This window comes from Oncorhynchus nerka, linkage group LG18 (genome assembly GCF_034236695.1).
Source record: "Oncorhynchus nerka isolate Pitt River linkage group LG18, Oner_Uvic_2.0, whole genome shotgun sequence".
Lineage (NCBI taxonomy): Eukaryota > Metazoa > Chordata > Actinopteri > Salmoniformes > Salmonidae > Oncorhynchus > Oncorhynchus nerka.
The window spans coordinates 41040600-41062600 of NC_088413.1; the positions used below are offsets into that span (position 1 = coordinate 41040600).

Below are 22001 nucleotides of genomic sequence, written 5' to 3' on the forward strand. Positions count from 1 at the left end.
AAATACATATAAAAAAATATTATCTCTTTGAATGTGATACAAAACTATCTCAAACACAGATAGTAGACCAAATCTGTTATCTTTTATTATGAATTCCCTATTTTATTTGACCAGACTAATGTCATTTGGAACTCTGCAGTCAGTGAGGAAAAAGGTACCTAGATTTCTCCTAATGCCATTATTGTAAAATAGGAGTTTAAGAGAGCAGAAGCACACATTGGAATAACACCAAAGGCATGTAACTACAAGACTGTAACAAAGGTCTAAGATTACATTAGTTACATATTTTCAAATAGTTTGGTGTATTTGAATGAACCACAGTTATGATCACTTGACAAGTGGATACAGTCATTTTGGTCAATGAGCAATCTACATAACCATGAAGGAGGTCAATAGCTATGCACATTTAGTTCTGACCCCACTGTTCAGACAAATAATTCAAGTCATGTGGTGTTGGAAATGAGAGGCATTTACATAGTACTGCATTTCAATGGGTACATGTTTACATTGCCAACTGATAAATGCCCATTGATTGTCATTAACATTATTTTATGAACCATTCACCTATTCCTAAGTAAATGGTGTTTTGAAATAACTTGCTAAAAGCTCATTCAAAAAAGTTCCAAAGCTTTACCACAGCTTGTTGAGGTCCTTGACAGTTCAAGTAACTATACACAGGTCTTATTTTGATATTGGCATTATGCAAACTGAACTGCTTTTGTTTGGATTGCTAGTGCTACTCTATGACAACAAATGAGAAGTCAATCTGTGTAGCATCATCCTCTTAGTTTTACATTTTAATACATGTTACAGTCCACGTTTAGCACCTCTGTAGTGTATATAGATATATATTGTTCACTGTCTGGCTGCTTATATACGGTGCCTTCAGAAAGTATTCAGACGCTTGAATTTTTCCACATTTTGTTACGTTACAGCCTTATGCTAAAATTGATAAAATAACAATACACTATAATGACAAAGTGCAAACAGGTTTTTAGAGATTTTTGCTAAATCTGGCACCATCCCTACGGTGAAGCAAGGTGGTGGCAGCATCATGCCGCTGGGATGTTTTTCAACAGCAGGTACTGGGAGACTAGTCAGGATCGAGGGAAAGATGAACGGAGCAAAGTACAGAGAGATCCTTGATGGAAACCTGCTCCAGAGTGCTCAGGATCTCAGACTTGGGCAAAGGTTCACTTTCCAACAGGACAACGACCCTAAGCACACAGTCAAGACAACGCAGGAGTGGCTTCGGGACAAGTCTCTGAATGTGCTTGAGTGGCCCAGTCAGAGCCCAGATCGAACATCTCTGGAGAAACCTGAAAATAGCTGTGAAGCAATGCTCCCCATTCAACCTGACAAAGCTTGAGAGGAATTGGAGAAACTCCCCAAATACAGGTGTGCCAAGCTTGTAGGTGTCATACCCAAGAAGACTCAAGGCTGTAATTGCTGCCAAAGGTGCTTCTACAAAGTACTGAGTACTTATGTAAATGTGATATCTGTTTTTGCTTTGTAATGGGGTATTGTGTGTAGATTGATGAGGAAATGTTTTTATTTAATACATTTTACAATAAGCCTATAAAGTAACAAAAAAGTGGAAAAAGTAAAGGGGTCTGAATACTTTCCGAATGCACTGTACATTATCACCAAAGATGTTTTATAACTAACCCAGGATAGAGCACAACCTGTCGTTTCCAATGTAAGCAAATTAATCATACTGGGCAGAACAAGTGAGGTGGGCATAGCCAAGCAAAAGCTAGCAAGAGCCTATTGGTGCGTTCTAGCATGTATTTGCATATTTCTGTTAGGGAACATCTACTCTGTGAAATTTGCCCTTGCACTCCTAAATAATGCAAAGGGTAAAGTCTACAAAACGTAGTCCACTCTGTTCGTAACAGTTTTGGAAACAGAAAACTGTAATGAGATCAAATGTTTCATCGAAGAGAAAATTTGCAGAATGTCGGCCAAAATCCATCTCGCTCCATCTTCTCCCACTCCCGGCCACTGGGCTTCTTCTCACCACCATGTTTGGTAATGAGTGGAAACGCCAACCGGATGCTTCACATTTATACATCTGGTGAAATATCTTTCTCATTGTTCTGTTTTATCACAATCTCTAGCAATACAATGCATGCCCACCTCAATCTCTAGCAATACAATGCATGCCCACCTCAATCTCTAGCAATACAATGCATGCCCACCTCAATCTCTAGCATTACAATGCATGCCCACCTCAATCTCTAGCATTACAATGCATGCCCACCTCAATCTCTAGCAATACAATGCATGCCCACCTCAATCTCTAGCAATACAATGCATGCCCACCTCAATCTCTAGCAATACAATGCATGCCCACCTCAATCTCTAGCATTACAATGCATGCCCACCTCAATCTCTAGCAATACATACACATAATATTTTAAGAAGTGGTGTTTATTGTTCGGTACCCATCTCTCACTGTACATGTTCCTGGTAGATGATCGTTGTTCAGGACAGAAGACGGGTACGTTCATCTGAAGGTATTTTCCTCTTGATCTGAGGAGCCCTTTAGATCCAAACATATAAAAGCAAATTCGGGGACAAATAAACATTTCTCCGGACCGGTTACTCTTTTTAAATGACTTTCTCAACATTTCTCTTCTATTTAAAAAAAAAAAGAAAAAAAAGAAGTTAATAAACAAAATATATGATGTAATCATTACCTTCTTTGTCGTGTTCCTTGACAGAGAAAATATATACCAAGAAAGAAAGCCTGAGGAGAGGAGGACACATTAGACATCCCAGTTTTTTACTTGGCCCAGGGCTAAGACCCATGTGGAAAATAAAAGAACATCCATGTGACCTCAATACCTCTCACTAACTAGCATAATGTGTTGATGTCAAAGCAAGCAATTTAGCACAGTAATTTGAGTTACCCATCCGTAGCGTCATTAGTGTCGAGGCAGGACTGACAGTATTGAAGTGTGTATAATAGGAAAAGGTAAATAGCCATACTTACGGCTAAAAAGGCCAGGCCTCCTTGAACAGAAGCAGCCCACTCAAAGCTCAGCTGCTGTGTGGTGAAGCCACCGAGCGTTGGACCACAAAACATTCTGAACCAATAAAACACACCTTTGTTTAGGATTCATATCTCCAAACTCGAACCTTCAAATCATGCCTCAGAGAGTTGATATGACAAATACTTTAAGCACATACCCAATGGACCACACTGCTCCAAACAATCCAGACACCAGTCCGAGAGTGCTCAGCCCCTCCTCAAATCCATTTTCACTGCCATCGGGAAAATGATCAATATTATTCCGTGACCTGCACCTCATGCACTATGATGACACCTGTTTTTCTAAGTGAACGTGGACATTGTAAATATAGTATATGTGTGTGTGTGTGTACGTGCCCTGGTGTGTATGTAAATGGTAATCTCACTATGCACAGTTGAGTATTTCAGGGAAGGTGGGGATGGCAATCATGCTTAGAGAGAATCCTATGACACCCAGCATGAAGACCAACAGCCACAGCTGACTAAAGAGACAAAAAAATGTATAATTCTTATTGTTAGTATAATAGTTGTACAAGTATAGTAATAATAGTGCATTTCACACTGATAATAACAGATTCGGACCTCTGTATCTGCAGAATGGGGACAGGACCTAAGAACCAGAAACCAGTTGCTGTAGACAAGCCTCCTAGTACCATCAACCATGGCCTTATGGACTGGAAACACAACCAGAAGGTAAAATCACATTATTGTCTATGTGTGTAAAAGAGAAGTTGTGACTTCGATACACCACTGGCATTGGTTGGTATAGTGTTGGGTTAACTGTACTCACAGGAAACCTGTCACTAACGATACCAAGCAGAGGTGAGGCCAGACAGTAAGGCAACGACAGGCCAAGCAAGAGAAGACCCACATAACCTGGAGAGAGGTCAAACTACATGTAGAAACAATGGAGAAACATATTAAGGTATTGAGGTCCATCCTACTAGACATAACAATCACATTTTGAAATGCATTTTCAAATATGAGGCCTTCAATTATACCAGGGTTTGGAAAATGCCAGTTCAGTCAATTCATTAAGTAAACTGAATTGAAATGGAAATCACCCCAACCATGGTATACGCCTGGCTTTACCTTATCAATGGCATATATGGACAAGGTTGCATCCAGAAAGCCAAGTCCAGAGCTCAGGGTGAATATGGCAAAGCAAATGAGGACTATCTTCAGACGTGTGAACAGCCTGAAGAAGGAGTCCTTGGTAGGATCAGCAGCTGAACAGTGGAACAAACAGATTAACATAATCATCACAAGAATCATTTAACCCCCCCCCAAAAAAATACTAAATAGTGGCAGTGGTCTAAGGCACTGCATCTCAGTGCAAGAGGCATCACTGCAGTCCCTGGTTCGAATCCAGGCTGCCTTCCATCTGGCCTTGATTGGGAGTCACATAGTGTGGCCCAGTCTGGGTTTGGCTGGGGTAGGCCGTCATTGTAAATAAACATTTGTTCTTAACTGACTTGCCTAGTTCAATTTAAAAAACTAGTTTATAGACAGATGACTATTAGTTAAAAGTTCATGAATAAACAGTTACCAAAGCTTGGTAAGATGTAGATGTTGAAGGGGACCATAAGAAATAGAAAGCATCCCAGAGCCATGAAAGGGACTTCGTATCCAAAAGACTGATACAGCCATCCACCTATTGGTGGTCCCAGTATCAGACCCAGCCCTGTAAAGATCTCCAAACTACCCTGAGAAGACAAATTCAACACAGTAAACGTCCACATGCAGTTTTACCTCGTACCCACAGGCTTTTGTTTACAATTCCAAACAGAATCCAATTGTATCATCATATCATTACGACCAAATAGAGGAACTAGTCACGATGCCTGTTGCTAAGGAGGCTTTCAGACAGCCACAACACGAATAGAGGAAAACATTTGGGATACAAAACATTTTAACAACCTAAACCATAATGCTTTTTTGTTTGAGCATGGTGTCTATTGCCTACACATAACATACCAGGCAAGACCCATACACAAGGGTTGGTTGACTAAACTCACCAGAACAGTTGCTATGTTGTTGGGGAAAACTTTTGCCGAAATTGCAAAAGAAGAAGTCATTGCAGCACTGAAGCCCAGAGCATCAACAGACCTTATGATAAAGCACAAAGTAATAAAAGTAGCTCCCTCAGGAACTCGGTCGAGTAAGCTGCAAAACAAGAAGGGGAAAAGTTTTAGACGAAAATATGTATTTGTCCAAGTTCAGTAAAATGTTGAAGAGGGCACTTAGAAATGTGCTTTGGCTAATGTCTGTTGATGGATAACTTACTCACCCAAAGAGAATGGTGCACCCCGATGATACGAATAAGCCTGAAATTAGCATGACCTTTGCCCCGATCTGGACAATCTGAAAGGACAGAGAGAGGAGGCATGTGTTACGTGTGTGTGACAAGTCATGTTGCAAGCAGAGTAGTCTGATGACTAGATGTAGGATGTGTGCCTCCCAAATGGCACCATATTCCCCATGAGTCTGGTCAAAAGTAGTGCACGACATAGGGAATAGGGTGTCACTTGGTACATAGCCTAGTAATTCCAAATACTTACATATTTACCCAGTACTAAAGAGCCCATCAGATTGCACAGAGCATAGCAGCCAAATATAAGTCCGATGACAGTCTGACTGGCTCCTTTTTCATGGCCTGAGTAGAAACAATTCATACATAATGGTCCTGTACTATCCAGACATTACAATAATCAAACATACAAATACTGCAAAAAAATTGCTGAAAAGAAACTCGTTAAGATTGTGTACAAGAAGTGGTTTTCCTTCCGGAAGACGAGGGCATGTGCTTAACAAAATTGGGCAACAGTCATAACAGCTGACTTTATGAAACAGTCGTGACTCAAAGTGTTGTTTCGGTCAGTCTATCACTAGCCACAGTTTGATCATCTGGGGTGAGTTTCCCAAAAGCAGAAAGATCGGCTCTAGCAATTTGATCACCAATGGTCAATTGGTCGGCAATAGACAAACAATGATATTCATGCCGAAGACGATCTGATGTTGTGTTGGAAAACTCACCCGTGAAGGTTTGGGCCGTTATCATTTCAGTCGTCATGACTTTATTACATTGGTTATGTCATTATTCTGAGACCATTATATAGCCTAGGCCTTATAACAGAGATTTCAGTCAGTCACAAGAGACTCTACTCTCTGGTCACTGAAATGCATATGTCCACTGGACAGCCTATCATCTGACCCGTGTTGATGTGTGAGTGTCCATTGTACGGCACATCATTGCCCTCTGGGGCTTTTCTCAAGTCCAACACATGATACACACGCAATCATTTAAACAATAATATAGTGAAATCTTCCATCCAACCAAGAAAATTAAGAGTGAACTTTTAACTTTAACTTAACTAATTTGTCATTTCTGTTTTGTGGGCTATTTTCTCCATTGGCAACGTGACAATTTATTCTATAATCTGAATAAAGAAATCATGATTCTGCATAATAATTCTGCATTACTGCTCAGACAGCATAGTCTGTTTCACAGGCAACGAAGAAATCAAATGGTTGGTATTGAACATTACCTCGTTGGGGAAGAATGGCCCCAGTATAGAGTAGCAGATCATTGAGCTGAAGTTGACAGATGCCATTGATATCAATGTGAGGATCTGATATCTTGTCATCCTTTGATTAGGAATACTTATTGATTCTTCTGATGTGCTGCCATCTAAAGAATGAATTGATCAAATAATGAATGAATCAATCAATCAGTCAATCACGCAGTAAACTGTTATGTTCCTTTAATTAGAACATAAGACAAAGCCATATTAGACTAAATAATTGCAGTCAGAGTCCGACGGAAAACAAAACATGTTAACAATGTAACAACTGTCCAATGAAAAATGCAGCTCATTTCCAATATATGTAGTGGTAGGAATTACATTCGCTGAATTACAAACGTTTTAATGATATTTGAAACTAGACATTTATAGAAATAAACTCTCAGAAACAATGTTTTATTATTAGAAAAACGGCAATGTATATAATCTATTCTATATAATATCACCAACCTGTTTGTTGAACTTGATCAGAATCCATATTGTTGTCATTCATATTAAATTATACTCCCGATCCGGATTGTTATTCAAGTCACAAATGCCTAGACTAAAATTCCTGTTACACAAATAGACGACAAGATGTGGCTTCATAACGTGTTAACAACACAGGGAAACCAAATGCGTCACAACTTGGCTGGTTAAATCCATAAATTAAAGTTCGGCGCTGGCGCTCGTCAAAAACAGCGTGGTTGTTGTCTGTAGAAAAATCACTGAACACAAACGCGCGTGTTTAGAGAGTTGCACTGTTAAATCTAGAGTTGTGACTGTGAACTGACTCGTTGAGTGAGTAGGGTGTCTTCCTGATGTTCGATACATCCCGTCCTTAAGGGAGTGCACTAACACAATGGAGTGGCTGAAGCTCTCACAGTCTCACAGTTTAGGCATTAAATCAGAATGTTTAAGTTTAGGCATTAACTACCACACTTTAAGGTTAGGCATTAACTCAGAATGGTTAAAGTAACGGTTAAGGTTTGGGATAGGCTACCTGGGGCGGCAGGTAGCCTAGTGGTTAGAGCTTTGGGTCAGTAACTGAAAGATTGCTAGATTGAATCCCTGAGCTGTCAAGGTAAACATTTGTCGTTCTGCGCTTGAACAAGGCAGTTAACCCACTGTTCCTAGGCCGTAATTGTAAATAAGAATTTGTTCTTAACTGACTTGCCTAGTTAAATATATACACATTTTTTGAAATGTCAAAAACAAATTTATATCACTGTTGCCCCTAGTGGCCAGTTTTCACGTCATCTCCCCGACGTCGTCGGACATGGCTGGATGTTGAATACTGACTTGTATCACGGGTGACCTGGCTACACACACACACACACACACACACACACACACACACACACACACACACACACACACACACACACACACACACACACACACACACACACACACACACACAATGAATAGACATAGACATAAGTGTTCTACATTTTATTACGTTTTTGAACATCGGGTGGTAGGCCTATATTTTAATGTATGATATATCTTCTGATATATAAACTGGACAAATAATTGTATAAGATTTAAAATAAAATAAAAATCCATTTAGGCAACAAAATAATATTATTTTAGGTGGTGATGCTGATTCATAATGACCCAGTCTCCCGACCCCTCCTGTCTCAGCCTCCAGTATTTATGCTGCAGTAGTTTATGTGTCGGGGGGCTAGTGTCAGTCTGTTATATCTGGAGTATTTCTCCTGTGTCCTGTGTGAATTTAAGTATGCTCTCTCTAATTCTTTCTTTCTTTCTCTCTCTTGGAGGACCTGAGCCCTAGGATCATGACTCGGGACTACCTGGCCTGATGACTCCTTGCTGTCCCCAGTCCACCTGGCCGTGCTGCTGCTCCAGTTTCAACTGTTCTGCCTGCGGCTATGGAACCCTGACCTGTTTTCAACTCTCTAGATACAGCAGGCGCGGTAGAGATACTCTGAATGATCGGCTATGAACAGCCGACTGACATTTACTCCTGAGGTGCTGACCTGTTGCTCCCTCGACAACCACTGTGATTATTATTATTTGACCCTGCTGATGATCTTTGAACATTTGAACATCTTGGCCATGTTCTGTTATAATCTCCACCCGGCACAGCCAGAAGAGGACTGGCCACCCCTCATTGCCTGGTTCCTCTCTAGGTTTCTTCCTAGGTTCTGGCCTTTCTAGGGAGTTTTTCCTAGCCACCGTGCTTCTACACCTGCATTGCTTGCTGTTTGGGGTTTTAGGCTGGGTTTCTGTACAGCACTTTGAGATATCAGCTGATGTAAGAAGGGCTTTAGAAATACATTTGATTTGAATAGTTGAATCATCACATAACTTGTCTACAATACTTTTTCAAATAATCCTGCAGATATACAGTTAACTGCCAAAAGAAGGGAAACACCAACATAAAGTGTTTTAATAGGGGCGTTGGGTCACTACGAGCCAGAACAGCTTCAATGCACCTTGGCATAGATTCTACAAGTGTCTGGAACTCTATTGCAGGGATGCGACACCATTCTTCTGTGAGGAATTCCATAATTTGGTTGATTGTGGTGGAAAACGCTGTCTCAAGCACCGCCAAAAATGATGTATATACTAACAATATACATGTATCCCTGCCATAACAATGGGAGTCATTGTCCATAAAGCGGCACGGCGGGCTGTCTAGCTCCCGCCTATCCTTCCTTTGGATTGGTGGATACATCTCACTATTGTAATCGTTTTTAACCTCCTGTATTCAATGGCAAGAGATGCTATGCTATTAGCCTCATGCCATGAATATCCATAGCCAACTCGAGACAACTCAGATACAAAGTGTTTTTTCTCAATGTTGGCGAGATGTCACGTGTCCTACTTATATCAGTACACTCGTAACAACTTAACCATTAGGAAACGTCTATAAACCTCAAGTAGTAAAGAAGCCATACATTTTTTTTGCTGACCAAATTCGACACTCTCATTGGCCTCCATACAAAAACTCTTTGCTTGGTGGGTGAAACACGGCAAATGCTGGAGGGAGGCGCCGCTCCAGAATCTCCCCTAAGTGTTCGATTGGGTTTAAATCTGGTAACTGACACAGCCATGGGCATGTGGTTTACATGGTTTTCATGCTTATCAAACCATTCAATGACCACTCGTGCCCTGTGGATGGGGGAATTGTCATAACACAGCCATGGTAGCCAAAATAATGGCCTGCCCAACATTTGTATGCCAGACCCTAAGCATGATGGGGTGTTAATGACTTAATTAACTCGGGAACCACACCTATGTGGAAGCACCTGCTTTCAATATACTTCGTATCCCTCATTTACTCAAGTGTTTCCATTATTTTGGAAGTTACAGTACTTTCAGATAAAGCAGCATAAGACACATGTTAACTACTGAATAACATATTCACAAATTAATTAGTCAATCAAATCCAATTAAAATCTGAAAATGTAAAAAAGGATAACTTGAATGTCTTCAGTACCAAGTGACACACTATTAGCAGCAATGCAGACAATATCTATCAAAAGCAGCAGCAGAAACTCCAAGGAGGCAAAGCACTTCACATTCAAATGCAATGTTCAAGTAGCATCATAACCACACCCAGTGACTAAAACACAGAGCCAACCAAGCTTATACACCATAACATTAAATTAAGGATAGCTTTTCATTTTCTTGCAGGGTTTAACATAAGTTGAGGGATTTGGCAGCAGGTGGGATATCTACTGTATGCATTTTTCACCAGATACATGAACCATGCATTTGATGATCTTGGTGAATGATTTACACATGCACGACATTTCTTCATAGGTTCAACCAAATGAAATGGGCAGAAAGGTTTGATAACATACATGTTACAATTTAGTTATGAATGTGTTACAATTGATGTCATATGAGGGTATGTAGTCCTACAATAAGGTTTACATAATGGAAATGTGGATATTTCTAGGTCCTACAAAAACATTTACGGAAAATGATGATATTCCTAGGATCACTTCATAGAAGTGATCTTCGAAATAACATCTAAATAAACTCGATTACTTTCAAACTCATCGTGTTGTCTTTCCACAATCAACATGGCCTCCTCTCTCACAATACATTATTTCAACATTGTCCAACATTGCACTTACTTTTCTTATGACCATTGTAACCTGCAATCTTAGTCACGCATTTTAAAATTGCACATCTCCAAGGGCAGTTTTTAAATCCAATGCATATATACGGTAAGTAAGAGAAACGTACCTACTAAAAAGCTTTGTTGTGAGGCTTACTAAAATGTATTTCATAGCCCTGTTATCCGTCAGAACTACACTGACAGTCCCGTGTTACAGGACACAGTATAATCATCTCGGATTATTCTGTCACTTTGCATCAGAGTACGTTGTAACAGTGTATATACACTGTATATGACACACATGTCAGCGTTTCTAAACTTTTGTTTCCATTGAACATGCCATACAAATAAAGGCATTTTAATGAATTCTATTCATTTACCCCACAATCTACTATTGTGTACCTTAGCAGCGCTTCCCTTCCTCCTTTTCTTCGAACACATATGTGACGTTGGGTTAGAGTCAGTGATGTAGTGATAAAAAACCATAGGTGGGTAAACACTGATCGCCATTTGCGGTGAGTAATGTAATGCTCCCTATACTTTCAATGCATTTTCCCGCAAAAGGTAGGTAAACACTTGCACAAAATATCCTCCACTACACCACTGGTTAGAGCAGTCTCTTACTTCAGCCTTTGAGTAACATTGGCTAAGGCAACAGCAAAGGCCTGCACTGCTGAGAAAGGATACTGGAAATCCAGGATATAGGCGTTCCCATCGATTCTGCCAAACTGCATCACCTGTAGAAAAACAGGGGAAAAGAGACAGGAACAAAGCTGTAAGGAAGGCCTGTTTGCATCACATCTGTGGGGCATAGGTACAGATGGGCCTGGGTGGGCCTGTTGGCCAAATGTGTAGAATAGCATGAGATTAGCTGTGAAAATGTCCCCATGACAAAATGTGTCATTGCTTTCCCCAACCCACCCAAATTTCTGCAGGCCCACCCACCAATGAACTTCTGGCTGTGCCACTGCTGCCTGAAGTTCAATTTGAGTGCTGACTCATCTCAGCCATAAACAGGGCAATGTGACAGTTGGTGGCAGTGGTGGGAACTGAACCCAGGCCTCCAGAGAGACTGGAAGCTAAACTTATATTTAAAGCAACCGCAAACAGATTTCCCATTCTAAATTATAAATAGGTGGTTCTTTTTTTACAATGTATCTAGGTTTCTGTAAATAATGGAAGCAAAATTTTACCTGTCTCCCGTCCAGCTCGATCTGAAAGTTCTTAGCAGACTCCTGAGTGACTCGTCCTCCGAAGTCCAACTGGTAGACCTGTGTGGCCTCATTCCAGAGTGGCTGCTTATTGGCCATGACATAGATGAATCCCTGGCTCCCCAGCCCACGGTCCTCTCTCTCATTGGCCTTCCTGCACTTAATCTCCTCCAGTTCACTGGCCATCCTCAGGCTTCTCTTACTCTTCCAACCCTTCTTGGAGCTCTGGCTCTGGTTCATCAGTTCATCTCCGCTGATGAAGAGCTCGGGCTCGCTCTCCGAACTGTCCTGGAACTCGCTAGTGGTACTGGTCCTGTTGAGCTTCTTGGTTTTGTTCAGCTGCTCCCTCTGGCCTTTGAGTTTCTTCTTCTCCCTGCCGCCAAGCCTGGGGCTGGAGATGAGGGGAGTTGAAGTCGGAGAGGGCGCGCCCTTCCTTTTTGGATTTGCCCTCTGAGACGGTGGTCATGTTTGCCGCCTCGGCTCGGCTGTCTAGACGTTTACGACTTTTCTTGCTGAACATGTCGGACCCCTGTCGGTCTGGAACGGGGCTTTCGTTTAGAGAAGACGGCTCCTGGAAGCTACTGGCAGATTCCGCCAGCTCCTCTGTAGGGCTTTTGGATTTCGGCAGCTCGGTTGGTGGAGGAGGAGGAAGTGTACGAGGTGGTGGGGGGGGAGCAACAGGAGGAGGTGGGGAGAGGACTGGCTTTTCTAACACCTGATGAGACTTGCTGGGGAGGGTGGCAGAGCCTGACAGGTCCTGCATGGGTAGGCTATATGGGTTCCAGGGGTGCAGGCTAACAGGGTGCAGCTGAAGCCCAGCACAGGAGGCGGCCCCTGGGTACATTGGGGGCAGAGGGCAGCAAGCTAGGTTGGCATGGCTGGGAGGGTATCCAGGTGGCAAGACCAGGTTGGGGTCCTGCTGGGCAAACTGGGGGACTGGAGCAACTACTTCGTTGGGAGGGCAGGGTGGTGGATGGCTCTGCATGGACTGGAGTGGGGATCCATCCTGACCAACCCCTGGAGGGAAAGGTGACATGGAGATCTGGTAACCTGATGGGAAAGTAACAGTACTTGGGCTGCTGGGAGGTTTTGTTGAAAGTACAAAAGGCAGCCGTGTCATGTCCAGATGCTGAGCATTGCTGAAGATGATCGGGGGTGGTGGTTTGTGTGTTGGTGGTGGAGGTGGAGGAGGAGCTACGATAGTCTGTTCTGGGGGTATCCAGAACTCCTCTGCAGTGTTTGGGTCCCACTGGTATGGTGGAGGACGTTTCAGTGTCAAACTAACTTCCCCAAGAGTCAAGTGACGACACTGCTGACTTAATGTCTCGTCTTCGGTAAAGGCAGAGTTCACATACACAGTCCTATCCCTGCTGTTATCAACAGGACTCAGCAGATTGTAAGATGACTGAGAAGCTTGAGGCGAAGTGCTTTTGGAGTGAACAATGATGGTGCTGTGATGAGCACCTTTTCCTGGAGGGAAATCCTGTCGCACTACAGTGCCTCCTGCGATGCCACTGCTGCTACTACCACCACCACTAACACTGACACTGGTGCTGCTGCTGTTGCTGCTGCACTGTGTGCAGGTATACAGAGCCGTGGGCACCCTCTGCTGGTAAGAGAGTGCTAGGGCCGCACTGTTGATCTTAGACTTGGTTGGTAGAGTCCTTGAAGCGTCAACCATCTGGGACACCTTCAGGCGAGATTCCACGTCTCGCCGGTCAGGTCGCAAGGTGGCGTGAATCATGTGACTATTGTCCATGCGTTGGGGAGGAGAAAGTGTCGTCGTGTTAATGTTAGCCTGATTGGCTGGATCTGGGTAGGGGGGCGGGTCTCTGCTGGGTATGGAGTATCGTGGCACAGAGAGGCGGCTTAGAGTTGCTGAGCTGTAAGGAAGCTGGACTTTCTTACTGTCAGACGATGAGGTGACTTTAAGTGTGGCCGAACCTCCCATGCCTTGAACAGCGTAGGTGTTCTGGTTGCTTATGAGTCTTCTGCGAGGGCGACACACCTCCTCTACATTCCCACTGCTGTCAAAGGTTGTGATCCTCTCGTATCCCATCTGGTACTGGAGACCAACTGGGTGGAGTGAGAACTCGTCTTTCTTCAGACACGGGTCTGCTGTGACCAGTATGTTGGGGTTGTCACAGTTGGTGATGAGGGTCTGAGGAGCGGTGGAGGTTGTGGCGGTGGCTGCAGACACTATGGTTCCTGGGTAGGGTGGTGGAGGGTTCACCTTTCTCATCTGGATCTCAAGGGAAGTCTCTGCATCGAGGAAGGAAGGAGGTCTAGAACGTAGTGTGTCTGTGTCTATGAATGAAGGAGGTCTGGATCGGGAGGAGTCTGCATCGAGGAACGACGGGGGTCTAGACCGCAATGTACCTGTATCTGCATCAATGAAAGAAGGAGGTCTAGTCCGTATTGTGTCTATGTCGATGAATGATGGTGGTCTAGATCTTGATGTGTCTGCTTCGATGAAGGAAGGAGGTCTGGACCGTAAGCTGTCTACATCAATGAATGATGGAGGCCTGGATCGCGGTAGACTTGGCCTGCCCAGAGTATGACTCTGAGTATGCCCCTGCTCTCCTCTTTCTGGTCCCAACTCTGCACTGGGGTGGGGTATCTGTTGCAGTACCTGGAACTGCTGCAGAGAGATGGTGGGATAGCCAGTAGGCGGAGGGGGCAAGGTGATCTGCAGCTTCAGTTGCTGCTGCATTTGTTGGTGCTGCCTCTGCATCTGTTGGTGTTGCTGTTGTATCTGCTGATGTTGCTGCTGCAGCTGCTGTTGTTGCTGCCTCATCTCTATAATCTGCTGTCGGATCTGCTGCTGTTGCTGCTGCATTTGTTGCTGCTGCTGATGCATTTGCTCATGTTGCAGTTGCATCTGTTGGTGCTGCTGAGCGATTTGCTGCTGTTGCAAGTGTTGGTGCTGATGTTGGATCTGCTGTTGTTGCTGTTGCAGTGCCGCCTGTTGTTGTTGGTGCTGTTGTTGCAGTGCTTGGTGCTGCTGAGTCTGTTGCTGCTGCTGCTGTTGGATCTGCTGTATATGATGCTGTTGTAGTTGTTGATGTTGTTGTTGAATCTGATGTTGCTGGTGCTGTAGTTGTTGATGCTGTTGCATTCTCTGTTGTTGTTGCTGCTGCTGCTGTTGGGTTAGTATCTGCGGTGGTTGTTTGGACTGTTGTTGGTGTGTCTGTTGAGACTGAGGACGTTGTTGTTGAGGTTGTTGAGGGGGTGATGTGGAGGCGGAGGTGGAGGCAGTGTTCCAGCTAGGAGGGGACCCATCTCTAGCCTGTTAAAGATCCCCTGTCCTGGGTTGGAGTACCTTCCTAGAGTCCCACTGTACTGTGCTGCTACTGCATTCTGACCGTGATCAGGCCCTGCAATAGAGGCCGAGGCTGCTGCAGCGGCCGCTGCAGCTGAAGCCGTAGCCGTGGGATTGGTCAAGACATCCAGCTGGATGTTCTGATTGGCCAGCAGGGACTGGACCAGTCCAATGCTCTGAGTGGGGGACATGGCTTGGGCAGGGCTGTGGATGGGTGCGATGGGGATGTTGACCGTACAGGGAGGGTTGTCACTTGTCACTCCAGATGGTCCCATCACTGAAAGACAAGTCAAAGAATATTCCAATAACTTTAGGTATTGTTACGTACTACATTCATTACTACACAGAAGTCAACATCCAACCGAAATTCATGTAAACTTGCACTTGATACTTAATTCCAGTATCAATTAATTGATGGTTTGTTTAATTGTTCATTCATTCATGACTTACCAGGCAAGTCATCCTCATCCTCACTGAAGACGTTTGGGTTAAAGACAGGCAGGCTCATGAAGTCAAGTGATATTTTCCGGACCTCCGGAAGGTAGATTGTCATCTGCCTTGGTTGTAGATGCAGCAAACTGGTCTTATAGATAACTAAAACAGAGGAAAACATTTCTACAATCAAATTGGAATGAAATGGAGTAGTCAACATAAAGGAATAATAAAAAATAGGGTAAATACTGAAAATATGTCCGTGTTTTTTTCCCTCTGAATGTTGGTGATCTTACCTGCACCAAGATTAGCAGGTAGGAAAGAAGCAAGTCCAACGATTTTGAACTTTGTCCCCCAAATATTGGACGTGACTTGAGCAAGATAATTATGCTGTGAAATCAAGCAAATAGATTCATATTTTTTATTATGTAAAAAATGATCCAGAACCCAGAACCAAATATTGCATGAGCTAGCCAGCTAGCTATACCCGGTTAACTTCTGGGTACAGAAGTGGCTAAATCTAAACATGCAGAAACCACAATTACAGCTCCTAACCACTAAAGAACCACTATACCAACGTTCCACACGACACATATTCAGACAATACCTCAGAGATTCCATCCATGGACATCTCTCGACGCGTCAAACTGGGAGATCGAATTGGTGGCTTCTTTGTTGGTAACCGGGGTGATCGTGGGCCTTCTTGACTAGCCCGGGACATTTTGGGAGATTTTCTAGATTCCATGTTCCTTCTATGCCAGACAACAACCAAAACAAACGGCAAACAAAGCCAAAATAGACCAATTTAAAATGATGAACAAATAACATTTGAAACAAATAAAATGATCAGTATGACCTATTGAAGAAGGTTGAACTTTTTGTATAACATGGATCGGCTACTAAAGGTAATGGTTAGGATTAGGGTTGAATATGGTGAACATTAGTCTTATAACCTCACTCTTCCAGAGTCCAGACCATTGTAATGAAAGATACCTGGAAAGCTTGGGTGACCCGTTTCCTCTGGACAGTTTAGGGGACTTCTTCCCGACCCACTCATCACTCAACTCAATGTCGCTGGAGTCCGAACAGTTACAGCTGTCAGTCATGTAGGAGATCATAGCATTCACACACACCTCATCTGGAGGGGGAAGAAACAACAACAAACAAGCAAATAAACAAACAAACAAATAACAAATTAAAAAAATCATATTTGACTCCACCTCTATAAACAGGTCAGAACAGTAGAACTTCAGGAAAAAAATATACAATATACATGTGAACACACAATAGTAGGGTTGCCCAACTCATCATGATATACCAGTCTAAAATGAGCTGTTTGTGTGTAACATACTAACTATTTTTGAAAGTGCATTATAATACATCTTTCTGTGCCAATCCCACCTGCTTTGCTGTCTGTTTTAGGGTCGATGATGATGAACTCTGGCCGTAGCTTGCTGATGCGTCTGCCTTTGAGGATGGGCACCAGACCGCCTAGGTGTTCCAGGTAGAGGGTGTAACAGGGTCCCCCTGCCTCTGGGTTGTCCTCCGCTCGCTTCATGGTGCAGTGCAGCCTCTCGTTACCAGCTGTGGGGTAGCTGACAAAGTCCCGGATGTTGTTGGGATCAGGAATAGGAGGCTAGAGAAACAAGAGAAAAACATTAACAGTTGGTTCCAATCCGCTCCCTACCCCTACCCCTTCCCCTTGGCCCTTACCCCTTTAGATCGTTAGGATCTGGATAGGTACACTCAGGGTAGTGATGGAGCTTCCAGCATATCCCCTGCACCTTACCGATCTACAAACATTGAAGGATTACGACCAAGGGGTCCTGTCATTTTGAAATGAACAAGTCCAGATGGCTTTGAGCTCAGATAATAACCTACAGTAGCCAACTGAATAAAGCTTATTTTACCTTGATGGTGGGTATGAAGGCGGTTGTGACATAGGAACAGAGTAAGGAGGGCATGTTTAGTTTGCCCACGTCCCTCTCCTCCCGCAGGGCACTGGCGATGCCCTGTTGGCACAGCAGCTGCAGGCTGGCCACCCGGTGCTCCACCCGCACCACGTACAGCGCCGTGCCACACGCCAGGAACAGACGAGAGTCTCTGTGGCCCCAGCAGATAGTGGTGATGGGGCGCTGCAAGGCAAAGGTTGACAAGGCAGGTTCCCAGTCGGCCCTGTTCTCTTGTACTCACATTCTATGGAACCTTGATTTCTGGCTTTCTCCATAGCCCACTAAACGAGACTTGGAAGCGCGGCGACAGTACATTTCATGTCAAGTATACTTTCTGTTAATATTGTAGTTATTCATTGAAGATTTCAGATGACTTATAGAATTTGACATATACGTGTTAGAGGACCTACCCAGAAGGCAAAACTGGTTGAAATGATGCCATCACAAACAAATTACAACCCGTTTGTAAATATCATACAATAACATTTCAGAAAAGTTCATCAAAGAGGGGAGCTCACCTGGGCAGGTGTTTCTAACGTGTAGATATGTTCTCCTTGGACGTTGTAGAATTTGACCAGGGCGTTCCTCACGATAGGGTCAGAGGGGACTCCAGGGAGCCCATGTCTCTCCATCCCAGCTGCCGCCAGGAGGTCCCCCTGAGAACACCACTGGACCTCCACATCTGAACAGGAGGAGCTCAGTCACAACACATTCGGTCCGCCCACACGTTTAAGATTGAAAAAGTCATTACCTTTGAGTCCTGAGCGGATGACGGTAGGAGCGAGGTCATCGTAGTTGTTCATCAAACTGATGTCTCCTGATATGAAGCTAACTGTCAGAAGGGGCTTCAGGATACGCACTTGGGAGAGAGAAATAAACACATTAGCCTCCTGGCTAATGTGCACGATCATAGTGTTCACAGTAGAGGTAAAAAAATGTTATCACATCTCTTTTTTTCACATTTGAGAGCGGTACAAGACAGGGATGTTCTTCTCTCTCGCTTGATTGTTTACAATGTGTGACCTTGAGCTGGGTTATTGTCATAAGACGCAGCGTCACTCTCTGTGCCCATAGAATCAGTGCCTAGATGATCTAAATAACCACACTACCTTGCATTATCATTATTACAGTATCTTACCTTGAGGTGGGTTGTCATCAGAGTCGGTGTCGCTTTCTGTGCTGTCCTCCACTAGGAAGCAGGGGCAGTTCCATGACATGCCGACGATGCCATCCGACTCGTGTAGCAGGACATGGGCCAGCATGCGACCATGACAGTCCATCACTATCACCTGACCGTCGGCTGTACCAAACAACACCTGAAGTAAAGGCAGTTGGCAGGAATCCTTATTTTCTGAGAGAAAACATCAATGGGGGTGGTCTCCTGGACAAAGATTAAACCTAGTCCTAGACAAACAGTAAGTAAACTGTGTCCGAGCCAGAACAGCCCATAGGGGCAGGGAGCCTATCAATCTTTTCTGCAGAACAAGGCAGCTTGATGTACAAGTACATGTCCTGGACAGGCAATAGACAAACAAGTATGCAACAATCTCAAATGAGCATGCTTTTTAGTCAAGGCTAAATCTGTGTCCCCAAAACCAACAGATTATTTCATATATTGTTTGCCTGTAACAAAAAGGTCAATACTATAATATGTATCTTATTTGTTTGTAAAAGGGCAATATATGCTCAATGTTTTGTTTAGGTTCAGCCAGAAACCAGGTTAGCTCAGGTGTACCTACCTGTTGGTCGTCAGGTGTCCAGATGCCACAGGTGATCTGGCTCTCCAGGTTGATCTCTGATGACCAGTGTCTCTGTCCGCTGACTGACCCCACCAAGACAAACCCATCCCTGTAGGCGATCAAGGCCTGAGTGCCATCATGGGACCATGTGAAATCACTCACCTTATGGAGAGATTAGAAATGCATCCATTATATTATCTTTCCAGCATTACATAATGTTTTCACCAATACATTATCTTTCCCAATAAAAAATATAGTAAAAATATCGTACCCGGGCATCTTATACCTACCTGGGCACCACGGTCATTCACTAACTCTACAGACCACCGTCCCTCATACTGAATCCAGACGAAGATGCCTCCCTCCATGTCACACGTGGCCAACTTCTGAAAGGGCTCATTCCAACGAACCAACACAACCTGCAAAGGGAAGTATGCAACTGCTATTATACTCCACGAAGATAGGGGGCTCTCTAGGAATGTGAAAGTGGAATACAATTCATATTCAAAATGAGATGCACATGCTGAATGAGAGAAAGTACAAAGCAGTCCACTTCCTCCACCTACTCTATTTTATACTAACACAAAATGCTCTTTTGTGATGATTGTCAGATTAAATCTGGGTGTTTATATATGAGGGCATTTTTGATTAATTCTGCAAATAAACGCAGTTTCGGAAAAAAAATAACAAGACCCACCTCACTGTTGTGTCCTCGCAGGTTGAAGTTGATTCTCTGAGGAGTGTTCCTGTCTCTCCTGCAGTGGCTGGATGTGAACGTCACGCCCACCACCCCTCTCCCGTTCCCTGTGGCCAGCCAGCCCTCCTCATGGTAGCGCCGCTGGCACACCGGCTTGTCCTTCTCGCTCTTGGGGACCCGGCCCTTCCAGGAGAGGCAGAGGATGTTGGAGTCGCTGCAGAGGATGGGACCATGTTCCACAGTAGCCAACATCCCTACTGAGTGACCAGGCTTGGAGGTAAGCAGAGGAGGAGAATATAGTGGAGGTTGGTGTCTTTCTTCAAGGGTATCATTGACTGACTTGATTTATTTTGTTTTGTTTTTCGTTTGTGTTTTTATATCACTCTTTATTCTGGATTTTTAGGTAGGCTCATGTGCTTAGGTTGTTTCTGCAAGAGGTAGGCCTAGCAAACCATCCAATACAGTCAAGTCCTAACTCAACATTACTAGGCAATGTATGACCAGGTAATGTAACATAGAATAGAATTATAATAGCCTACATGTTACTCACCTCATAGTTCCTGGACATTGTTGACTACAATTCCTCCTTTGTAGGTGGTGTCCATGTTTCCATTCAGAAGGTGGGTGCACTAAAGAGTGAGATATTTCCTAATTCCCAGATGGAGAAAATCTATCACTGAAAAGATTCAGAGCATCACACAGCATTCCGTTTACTACATGGAGACAACCTGGTCCTCATGTCTTGAAATGCCCATCCTGATTACATGGTGGCCTATGGCAGGTCTATTCAATAGGCCTGTGTCTTCATGAAGTGATTCCAATCAAGTGTCGGAAATACTGTAGCTACAGTATGGAAATATGCAGTTTGATGACTATTCTGTGTCAAATAAAAATAAAAAGCTAAAGAATAAATGTGGCTTTTTTATTCCAAGTTATCTATAGCCTATATAGATTCCATCGAAGGGGTGCAGCCTATAAACAGGAAAAGCACTGCCTTGTCCATTCAGTGCATCAACCTTGAAACGTATCTTACTCTCAGCTATGACATGGGAATGTCTAGAATCCTGGTCTCTATGCAACACTGCATTGAACATTCTGAACCGAACACTCTTGCCTTCGTGTCTCCATAGATACGGAGAACGTCAGTCTGTTACGTCATTAACACGATACTAATTCAATAAAACTTGTAGATTTCAATGAATAGACAGAATAAGAATCATTCCTTAAATGGCAGTACGCGAAATAAATAACCCACCACCCCACAATATGCCCAGTATCCACCGGTTATATTTTCCATATTTACAATAAGATGGATAATCAATGAATCAATCAAATCGCCCTGTCGTAGTGAATGAAAATACATTTAGACTGAACGTAATCAATCACCCTCATCCACCGCTATTCGTTGAGATTGAATCAGTGGATAGGAACCTGTATAAAAATATGATGTCCCTTGCTCGTTGCCCTTTATCTGACCAATTCCAATTCTGACAAAATATGCAGGACACCAACACGAACAAGATGCAGAACTCACTTGATCAAATATAAGGTCGCTGCCATATCCTTCATCTGCGCAGTCCACCATAGATTGCCAGGCTGCTTTCTGCTGACGCTAGGTGCGCCTTTAATGCCGGTTGCCATGTAGTTTTCATTGCCATGTCGGCTTCATTGGGTGCGTTACAGGTTGACTTCTTTGTAGTCACGCTGCGCCGATCATCAGATCTCACAAATCCTGGAGAAGCGTTCAATATCTCAGAAAACATGTCAGTGTGATATATATATATATATATATATATATATATCTTCCGAGAAAAATCCATTAGATTTTTGATTTGATTTGAGACCCGCAGCGTGAATACCAATTCCAATACCCAAAGACATGCTACTTGCAGAGAAAAATCAGTTGATTAGAAAATAAAATATCAATTTTGATCACAGTGGGTCAACAG

General features: G+C 43.5%; 2 protein-coding genes across 2 annotated transcripts; both read right to left on the reverse strand.

The window, feature by feature from the left end:
- Positions 1-62: 62 nt before the first annotated feature.
- slc18b1 (solute carrier family 18 member B1) lies at positions 63-7459 on the reverse strand. Its single transcript, XM_065004099.1, has 14 exons — positions 7072-7459; positions 6580-6728; positions 5599-5688; positions 5328-5401; positions 5056-5203; positions 4587-4743; positions 4130-4266; positions 3828-3929; positions 3620-3711; positions 3424-3519; positions 3196-3270; positions 2999-3092; positions 2703-2752; positions 63-2545 (listed from the first exon to the last, which is right to left on the reverse strand). The coding sequence occupies exons 1-14, from the start codon at positions 7112-7114 to the stop codon at positions 2488-2490; spliced, it is 1365 nt and encodes a 454-aa protein (XP_064860171.1). The 5' UTR covers positions 7115-7459; the 3' UTR covers positions 63-2487.
- Positions 7460-7868: 409 nt separating this feature from the next.
- On the reverse strand, positions 7869-20313 carry LOC115145928 (tubby-related protein 4-like). The gene is given in 16 exon segments (XM_029687597.2): positions 7869-11436; positions 11893-12312; positions 12314-15141; positions 15144-15509; positions 15683-15826; positions 15961-16054; positions 16272-16416; positions 16658-16802; positions 17066-17300; positions 17575-17799; positions 18135-18298; positions 18368-18475; positions 18755-18932; positions 19356-19517; positions 19646-19774; positions 20053-20313. Coding segments are annotated over 16 exon segments (5712 nt in total). The 5' UTR covers positions 20305-20313; the 3' UTR covers positions 7869-11319.
- Positions 20314-22001: the final 1688 nt, after the last annotated feature.

Coding starts and splice junctions, on each gene's coding strand:
- slc18b1 (XM_065004099.1), bottom strand. CDS start 7,114: ATGAATGACAACAATATGGATTCTGATCAAGTTCAACAAACAG. Junction 5,689..6,579: donor TCTTCCCCAACGAGGTAATG/TTCAATACCAAC, acceptor TACTCAGGCCAT/GAAAAAGGAGCCAGTCAGAC. Junction 3,520..3,619: donor CCCATTCTGCAGATACAGAG/GTCCGAATCTGT, acceptor TTGTCTCTTTAG/TCAGCTGTGGCTGTTGGTCT.